Source organism: Morone saxatilis, unplaced genomic scaffold (assembly GCF_004916995.1).
Source record: "Morone saxatilis isolate NCDOM2014 unplaced genomic scaffold, NCSU_SB_2.0 Contig11, whole genome shotgun sequence".
NCBI lineage: Eukaryota > Metazoa > Chordata > Actinopteri > Moronidae > Morone > Morone saxatilis.
Window position 1 is genome coordinate 1,894,623 of NW_023339663.1, and position 9,920 is coordinate 1,904,542.

Sequence of the window (9,920 nt, forward strand, 5' to 3'; positions counted from 1 at the left end):
TCCTCCTCCTCCTCCTCCCAGGTGGCGGCGGTGCGTGAGGGCATGTCGTGGATCGTCCCGGTGCCGCTGCTGTCGCTGCTGACGGCCAAGCAGCTGGAGCAGATGGTGTGCGGCATGCCGGAGATCTGCTGCGACGTGCTGAAGAAGGTGGTGCGCTACAGAGAGGTGGACGAGCAGCACTCGCTGGTGCAGTGGTTCTGGCAGACTCTGGAGGAGTTCTCCAACGAGGAGCGAGTCCTCTTCATGCGCTTCGTCTCCGGACGCTCGAGGCTGCCCGCCAACACGGCCGACATCTCGCAGAGGTTTCAGATCATGAAGGTGGACAGGGTGAGTGAGTCAGGGAACTTTAAGAGTTAGGTCCCAACATTTCAGGATAATTCCAGTTTGTTTCTATTCATTTACAGAGGTTAGATGGAAGAAAAGCAGCCTAAAAATTCCACATTCACAGTCTCACACACGGGTTTTAACTGTAGAATCGATCGGCTCAACTTTAAATGTGGTCAGTACGCTCTCTAGAAGTTCACGATTAAAAGTTATTCAAATCTTTAAATCGTTTAACGGTGTGTTTGTGGCGCCACCTCAAAACTGAGCCACTAACCTTAAGCCTAACATCAGTATACATTCTGCAATCACACTGCACGTTCGATTCCCGCTTATACACAACTACCTGCCAATGCTCAGTCATAGCGCCGCATACTAACCACAGGAAGTATGCACTGTATGGTGTTGTTATGGATGGGTTACATCTGAGTGCAGGCGACATGGAGGGAAGTTAAACATTGTCCATTAGCATTTACCGCCCACACTGTAACCACACAAAGCTGGTTTCCCTTTATACCGCATCAGAAACATGAAGCGTGAGCTGCCGACCAATCGCAGAGCGGCTCTCACGTGGCATCTCCTCAGCTGCTGCTGCTCACATTAGTGAGGAGGCTCAACGGAGAATATACAGTTAATCCTCCTTGAGTAATCACAGCGTCGGGCCTTAATGCGAAACGGGTCAGCGGGAGGTCGATCAGACGTCTGAACCAATGGCTGATTAGTTCCAGAAAGATTGGTCTGATTGGTTCCTCTCAGCATGAAGACAAACTGTTTTCCAGGAAGCTGACGAGAGTTTCTGTGTTTCCTCCACAGCCGTACGACAGCCTCCCCACCTCCCAGACCTGCTTCTTCCAGCTGCGTCTGCCTCCGTACTCCAGCCAGGCCGTCATGGCGGAGCGGCTGCGCTACGCCATCAACAACTGTCGCTCCATCGACATGGACAACTACATGCTCTCCCGCAACGTCGACAACGCCGAGGGCTCCGACACGGACTACTGATGCAGGCACTTTCACACACGGCACCCATTTAAATAAATTATTAAGTCCCGGGAATCACCGGGAACGGACCGTCTTATCTGAACGCCACACACGGATGCTTCGTCATCACTGCACCAGTCGTAGGGAACTCCTGAGCAGAAAGGCCACTTTTTAAACTCATTTTATGTACTTTAAAAACAGCACAGATCTTCATTTCTCCTCGTGGTTTATTAGCAGTTTTTAACGACACAAAAATCCACACGAGAAGTGCATTTAGTGTTCATTTCTTTTTCCATTGCTCCACATCCCATTTTCAGGGTTTCTGCATGGAGGTATGTTTATTTGTGTGGAAATGTGTATAGAATATTCAAGCAAGTGGTGGGGAAGAAGGAATATTGTACATTGTGTAAAATGCTTCATTAGGAAAATGTTTTGCATAATATCCATATTTATTGTTTTCATTGCCTATGCCGAGTTTCCCAAAGCATAAAAAAACAACAATAAATGCTGCATAATTGATCTGTTGTTCGTCTCCGCTGTTTTAAAAGAAAGACAAATATTTCCTTTCAGAAAGCAGACATCACATTTATTTCAGAAGTACAAAATATCACAAAGGCCATCTCTCAGGAGGAAATGAAAGGTGAGAAACTATGTACATGAAAGGAAACCTCTACATGTCTGAGCACGGAGTTTAACTGTACTGGATGTTCGTCTTAATACAAAACTCATATTGTTCACTGAAGGGATTACTGGTCGCTGTGTCCACTTTAGTCAAATAGGACTAAAACTCTGTTTGAGGAAATAAAACTCAGCAACCTGCAGCTGAACAGCTGAAACTCAACCCAGCCATCAAACTGCTCCACAGTCAGAATATAATAACACGTTCCCAGTTGTTTAAATAAGAAGAGGGAGCGCTGGTAACGAGAAAGCCGGTGAATTTAAGCAATAAAGTTTTTGTCTGATTGTTTCACAGCACAAATAATCGCACACACTGCCGCAACGCCTCATTTGGTCTGAATACGCCGAACCTCGAAGTTTCACCGAGCATTTACAACGGTTTTACAACTTTGTTTAGCTTCAAGGTCTCCAAATCCCACCGGGAGCGTTTCAGAAGCAGAGCGTCTTCATAGCCAGTTGCCTGTCCGTTTATTTGTGTATTTTGTCCATAAAGGGAAAACTGTAAAATCTACATGTGGTGTTTTATTTTGAAAATCGACCAGATTCTCTATGCCGTTTCTGTGTGACTTCCTGCCAGTCAGAAGTACAAGGCACAACCTGCTGCACACACACGGCGGGAATTTTGTTCTATTACACGTTTTAACTGGTACTTTTAAAAAGTTCTGCTCGCTGAAGCTAATATGAGGAAGATTATCAGCTTCAGCCGAACTGAAACACTGTGAACTTTATCCTCCATCAGGTAGTGTCAGCAGGACGGGCTCTGTTCACGGCTCTGTGGAGAGAAATCAGCGAGACAGCGACCAATAACGCTCTCAAGAGGTTCTGTCTTAAGGTTTCCTCCGGGGTCCCTGTGATTGATCGCTTTCACAACAACGTTAAAATGTAAAAGATTACAGGCACCGTCACCGCTGGCGACCAAATATATTTACTGTTAATGGAAGTAGCTGAAAAAATGAGTGGAAACGGAAAGCTGCCCAGGTTTTGGGGTGTTTCACGTTCTCTGAAACCTTAAAAAAAAAAAAAAACTCCAAAAACTCACATTGGTTAAAGTGGAGCTGTTAATTATCTTTACTCACATTCATACTGTTTAAATGAATGACTACAAGCTAATTAGACTTGACAACTGACTCTGGATACGTTGATATATTTCAATATGATGGAGTTTCCACCGTCAGCGAGGCTGCACGAGTCGTCAATGTGGTCGAACTGTGTCGTGGTTTCAGCATGAGGTAGAGGAATCATTAAAAACCTAAAGAGAAGCAGATCAAACAAGGTAACAGTCCGAGTGTTCAGGTACGAAAAGTCTCCATACCCAACGTAATGTGCATTCATTCATATTCAGATCCATAAATACAGAGTCCAGAGTCCGGCCTCCTTTGTTCCCTCTGTAACGATCCTCTTCTGCCAACTCCTCCTTTAGATCTGTCCAGGTCCGACGGATCCTCAACAGTCCGATCTACGTTTCGTCCTGGAGAACCTCGGCAGCTGCATTTAAAAAAAGATGTAGAAGACTTTGAAACATGCTTTTTTTAAGGCCTTTAAGTGTCGTCAGGAAGCCGCGAGGCGCCGGAGCGTCGAGGTCTCGCCACGTGTGAAGCGTCCTCTCAAACCAGCTCCGACAACCAGCCTCCGTCTCCCATAGTCCTCGGGGCGATGATGCTGTCCTTCGCCTTCAGGAGTCTTTCCAGACACGGCGAGCTGATCTTGAAGGGCAGGCGAGGTTCGGCGGCGAGGCGGTGCCCTGTGCGTCTGTCGGTGCTGGAGGAGACGGCATTGTCCTGGGTCGCCTCCTGGCTGCAGCGTGCCGGCAGAGGGGAGGCAGCGGCGGCGGCGGGCCGGCTGAGCGTCGATTCTGGAGTTTTCAGGGAGCAGACCGCCGACGTGTGAAGCCATTTGAGGTGAGTGGAGGAGTACGAGGCTGCGACAGCCGGCTCCACGTCTGAGGAGCAGAGCAGAGAGGAAGGAGGAGGAGGAGGAGGAGAGGAGGCACTGCTATGATGCTGCAGAGGAGAAGACAGGAAGATAATGTCAACAACAACAAAAACAACAACAACAACAACAGAAATACACAATCTGACACTGGAAGCTTTTGATGATCCCACAATGCATTGCACTAAGGAAATAAAGGAGCCGATCTCAACTGGGAAAAATCTGCTGCAAATAATAAAAATGAAAACTTTTTTTAACTGACATCTAAAGTGGCAGGTTGAGTGACTGTAAACTTGATTTCTGGTTTACTACAGAATGTTTGACCTTTAACCCTCTAAAAGTTATCCTGATTAAATCAATCTAAAACAAACTGTTCACACAGGACGAGTATTAACAGCAGCCCTCGTGACTTTCAAAATAAAACTCAATTTGTTTTTGGTAAAGGTCTGAGAGGAACCCTTTAACCACCATGTCCAGAACATCAGGGACAGGATGATCTGTGTTACTCTCATTATCTGACCTTCACCGTCCTCTTCCAGGACTCCGTTACATAATCCGCCTCGCGTCTCTCCTCGCACTCAGAACGCCGTCTCCAACAGCAACAGATCGACTGAAGAGGTTTTAGAGGATTTTAGCTTTTATCTAATTTAGCTCACAGATATTCTCTTTACTGTGACTGAGCAGTGAGACTACAGGGGATCTTTAGCTCAGACGATGAGGGGATGATGGGAGTTTGAACGCCGTTACCTTTTGTTTCTTGGGCGGAGAGCCGTCGTCTGTCGGTTTGATGTTTGGGAACCAGCTCTGGAGCATTTCTTCTATTTTCAGTATGATGCTGAGGAAGCGGCCGCTAGAAAAGGAGAGAAAGAGAAGAACAGGAGATACTTTAACGGTACACTGCTGGATTTACCAGGAAACTCCAACAGCTTAAAGTACAAATGCCTCAGAGTAAAAGCACTCTGTTACAGGTTAAAGTCCTGCAATCAGAAGCTTCCGCAAGCTAAAGAACAGAACTATTGTCAGGAAATGTACTGAAAAATGTTTAACAAGCTGAGAGTTCAATTCTTTCATTTTTATGACTCAATAATCAATTTATAGTTTTATTTTATTACGTTTTATTCTCCAACCTTAAACTGTAAATATAAATATTCACATTTCAGAAGCTGAATTTCTCAATAATCAATCATCAGTTTAATAATTTACAACTAATTGATTAATCAACTGATTGTTGCAGCTCTGGTGCGTTTTATTGATTATTCATTCCACTTTGTCGTTTGTACAGATTAAAGCTGCAGAATACAGTAAACACGTCCTATTGGGATTATTCTGACAGATATTGTGGTTTCTGCATCGTTAATCTCTGGAAAATAAAATCTTAAAATCATGATGATGTGAAATTATCACAAACAATGTGTAACATTTATTTGTTTATTATTGGAATTTAATTTCTTCTGAGCTCATTTCAAAGCTCTAATCTGGATCATTTCCTCATTAAACTGTCTATAAACTGTAGATGTGTGTTCTATATCACAGCTACAGAGAGTTTTATAAGAGTGTGTCTGACGTAGGAACTATTGGAGCAGTCAGATCAATGTATGGGGAGTACAGTGGGAGTGTGTGACGGGTCAGGGTGCAGTCACTGGTTCCTTCAGACCCGATGTGAGTTTCCTGCTGCAGATTACAGAGTCAGAGACGCCCTGCAGCTCAGATGGCTTACGGATGTCTCGCCAATGGCCATTACATAAGCCCCATAAAGCCCCCGCCAACACACTGGGCGCTCTGCGGCTATCTGATTGGTGGACAACATGAAATAGCACAAAGACTGAATAAATAAAAAGGCCTGTGAGGACGGGGTGGTACCGAGGGGTGAGATGGGGGGGGCTGAGGGTGAAGGAGGATCTGCATTCCTCTCCCGTTCTGGTGGTGCATGCTATCCGGCACTACGAGCGATCCATGACGCCCGTACAGAGGGAAGACAAGTAGAGCATGTTCAGGTCACATGAGAATGTGTACCCGACGGCAGACACCACCAGGAACACACAGACACACACACACACACACATCACACAGTGCGATGCAGCCACACACGTGGCAGCGGGGGGGGGGGCCCTCATTCCATTCACAGGGCTATAAAAGAACAGTAAGCCGTCCTGACAGCGGTACCGCGAGGGCCCCGCCCACCGTCACAGCAGCGAGAGAGTTAGGAAAACAGCACCACACACACACACATGAACACACAACACACACACACACACGAGTAATAGAATCCCAGCTTAGGTAGGCGGCGAAAGCTAATGATCTAGTTTATCGCTGTAAGAACATATTTTAACTTTATAATCGCTCCACCTCAGAGGAAACGTTGTGACTTGTATGACTCCGGTTACTTTGTCTGACGGCTTCAGTATTTATAATTGTTGGAAGTCGCAGAACTTGTGTTCTTATAGCAGCGGTTCCAGCCGCCAGCTTAGGGGGCGACAAAGCTGTCACGTGAGGTCCGAGGACTTTTGATTTTAAAGAGGCGAAAGAATAATTCGAACAGTAATAAACTGTAGTTGGTAGTTTGTAAATTTAGATTAGTATAACAGAAGTTGATTCACTAATTCTTCTGACAAACCAGCCTCGTCCTGCTTTAGAAAACACCAATATTTACCTACCCGGTTTAAACATTAAAGATAATAAGAAGCATTGTCTATAAAATTGGTCATAATTGCATGGATGCTTCATATATATTTAAAAAAACGAGAACCAGGTGGGAAGGTGCTGAAGAACGACAGAGTTTGGATGAATTCCCTGAGCAGAGTTAATTTATATTAGTATATACTATTAATTTACTCTATATGAGTAATACTAGTAGTCATTATATACTGATATATAGTACTACTAGTATAGGCCTACTTCAAGTATAGTAGTGTAGTACTTATATATATATATAAATAAAACTCAAGTAATGTATAACTATTATACGGTATACGGTATCTTCTATATATACATAGGATATATCATTATAGCTATATCATAATGAAGACCAGATTGGAAGCCATTTATAGTATTTATATAATATTTGATATCATTTTAAACGTTTACTTTGTATGTATGTTTTTTTTATATGTCTGTCTGGTTGAGTCTTGAGTGCTTATACACAGAATAACCAGTTATTTGAATTGAATTAATTCAGATTTTCTCGTCCCTGACATTTCACCGTTGTTCTACTGTAACCAAAAGTCAAAACATTTATTAAAATAAAGCCTGTTTCCATGGCCACAGGGAGCTTTTATCTGCTGTAAACCTCATTAACTTCCCTAAAGAATAATCTGATATATTTATGTGGTACTGTCAGAAAGGGAACATTTACATTCATCCCTCACAAATATCTCACAGACAGTAAAATGAATGAACTTTCCACCAGCAGTGACGTCGCTGCTGTAAACTATCTGGGATTTTATTGCCTCTGAAGTTTTATATTGCTGCTTTTTGCCACCTGCGTCGACATACTGCAGCTCTGCCAAACGGAAACCGCCGGCATCACGGCGCTGTGGCGTTGCGGCGCTGCCTGTGTGGTCCCACGCTCAGACGCGCTGTTTAAACATAGATGTTCATTTCACGGCCCACATGTCAATCTCACTGAACGTGTCAAACCAGGAAGAGACTGTGAAAATGCTTCTGCTGTTCCTTCTGCTGTACAGGAGATTAAAGGCCTCAGTGTGCTCCAACCTGAGGGTCGGGGTCCACTAAGGGTCGCCAAAGCTTCACAGGGAGGTCGCGAGGCCTTCTTGATTTTAAAGGTTGTGAGAAAACTTTTAAAAATATACACAGTGGGCCGATATCTCAGCATTTTGTTCATTTCTTTGAAGAAAACTAAATGAAATTGTTCTTTTTAAAGTTTAAATTATTTAATATATAAAGTTTGAAGCCTTCAGTCTCTGATAAACAGCCTCGTCCTGCTTTACATAAGTTAAAACAACTAAAGAACGAATAGAACAATGAGAAGAAAACACTGAATTTGTCAAAAAAGAAGCTTTTTAAGTCTGTATGATTGTTAATAAATGAATAAATACATAAAACAAACTGAAGATTTAATAAAAAGTTCCTAAAAATGTCAGAAAAACTGGAAATAGCTCAAAATTCATCCAAACTGCTGGTTTTACACAAACTGCCTGCAGTTACTGAGTTCACTGTTTGTGTGCATTGTTCCGTTTATCAGCTGTTTTGTATTATTGTTGTTATTTATTAAAATATAAAATATATGTCTCTTACTCGGTGACAAACTGCACTAACAGACTCGTCTTTGTGCTGCGGTGACGATATTTTAACCTCCAGCATTTTTCTTTAATTAAATAAACGTTATAGTTGCTGACGAGGCAATGTCGGCCCACGTGTCGTTAATTAGCTCCAGTTTCTGCCTCTTATATAAACCGCTGAGACTTCTGCACCGAGGATTATTTATTCTATCTTTATCTTTATGTTCTCATTTATAATATATAATATATAATTTATATATAAAACAACATGTTCTGAGAGATTTTTACTTCCCGTTTACTTGGACTCGGAGTCTTTGAGGAACCTTTAGAACAATCTTGTAGGTTTAATTATTAAGGAATCATAAAATAATCTTCTCAAGGTCACCTTACTTGCTTTTTCTGGAGCTTTCAACCAAATCTCATCATCTTCATCACTTCATCATACTGGGGGATCACGTAGTGACAAAGGAAACTAACAAATGAAGAAGCCTATGAGAGGCATTTGAAAGCTCTTAATATCTCATAACAAAGACTTATTACTATTTAGTATTAATTTCTGCTCTACAATACGTTTGATCCTGTCATACAGTGTGTTTTACATACATTTATGGATAAATTAAATAGTTTAGGAGTTTAACAGCTACATTTCTCTGAGTGAAACTGTCCCGTCGACCTTCACAGGAGCTCACACTAATAATTCTCGCCGCCATCGAGAGCCGAGTGGACGCGGCGGTGAGGTGCGTCTGCGTGGCCCTGATAGAGTCAGCTCAGCTGTAAATCACAGAACAGTGAATTAAACGACCTTCACATGTTTTTCCTGCGATTGTCAGACAAACTCCACAGAGCTCATTGTTACTTCTCCACCAGACAAACTCCACCCGTCTGGCATCAAAGACTCAAACGAACCCGTGAAGAGTGACGACGGCGTTTGTGTAATCATCCTGTCGGCTGCGGTCGTACTTCATGTGTGTGACGTTACTGGAGGTCGGACAGAGTGCAGGAAGAATATATCTGTCTGTTAATAACACTTATTTATGTTAGAATAAAAAAAAAACCACCTCTTTGTGACATTTACAGCTCGTTAAACACGTTTGTGTCTCCACAATAATAATTAATCATGTTACAGTTTATACTGTGTTTGGTTTAAGTCCCATTATTCTCCCTGATGTTCACACATCAACCTTCATTAAGATCCAGACGTGTTCTCTGCATCTCAGTTTAAGATGTTTTACTAAATAGGAACTAAAAGCTGCAATATCGAAGATTTTAAGTAACACAACTTTGTAAGTTTAAAAAGATTCTTGATGAAGAAGCATTAACTTATACTTTTATTTCAAGTATTAAGTGACACCAACTCAGTTTTGTTACAGAAAGATTCCTGATTAAGTAGTTTTTGTTTTTCACAAACAAACACAAAGTACATACTTAAGTCAGCGTCACTTAAATTTACTAAAACTACTTAATCAATAATGTTTTTTAGACTTAAATTAAGTTAGTGTCACTTAAAATGTTTGATGTAAAAAGTTAAATTAACTCATCTGGTTTAAATACTAAACTATATTTACTGAGATAAATACACGAATCAGGCGATCGGTTTTACCATCTAGTGCCGCCACCTTTACTGAGGTGGAAAGTCGTAGTGACTCTGTGACTGCAGCATTATGGGTAGTTGGTTGATGTTAGATAATGACCTCCAGTTACTGATGAAGGGACTTTATATGGACGGTGATATTAGTGTTATTCAGATTTTACATTAGTGAGACATTTGTTACGACA

General features: G+C 42.3%; 2 protein-coding genes across 2 annotated transcripts in view; one reads left to right on the forward strand and one right to left on the reverse strand.

The window, feature by feature from the left end:
* The window catches only part of herc1 (HECT and RLD domain containing E3 ubiquitin protein ligase family member 1), a 56,212-nt gene extending 54,394 nt beyond the window's left edge, over positions 1–1,818 (forward strand). Inside the window, 2 exon segments of the mRNA XM_035682514.1 lie at positions 22–327; positions 1,135–1,818. Of these exon segments, the coding sequence (XP_035538407.1) occupies positions 22–327; positions 1,135–1,320 (492 nt within the window). The 3' untranslated portion in view covers positions 1,321–1,818.
* Positions 1,819–1,868: 50 nt separating this feature from the next.
* LOC118343602 (circadian-associated transcriptional repressor-like) overlaps positions 1,869–9,920 on the reverse strand; it is a 13,680-nt gene continuing 5,628 nt past the window's right edge. Inside the window, exons 3-4 of the mRNA XM_035682513.1 lie at positions 4,654–4,756; positions 1,869–3,977 (exon numbers count right to left, since the gene is read on the reverse strand). Of these exons, the coding sequence (XP_035538406.1) occupies positions 3,582–3,977; positions 4,654–4,756 (499 nt within the window). The 3' untranslated portion in view covers positions 1,869–3,581. The remainder of the gene's footprint in view (positions 3,978–4,653; positions 4,757–9,920) is intronic.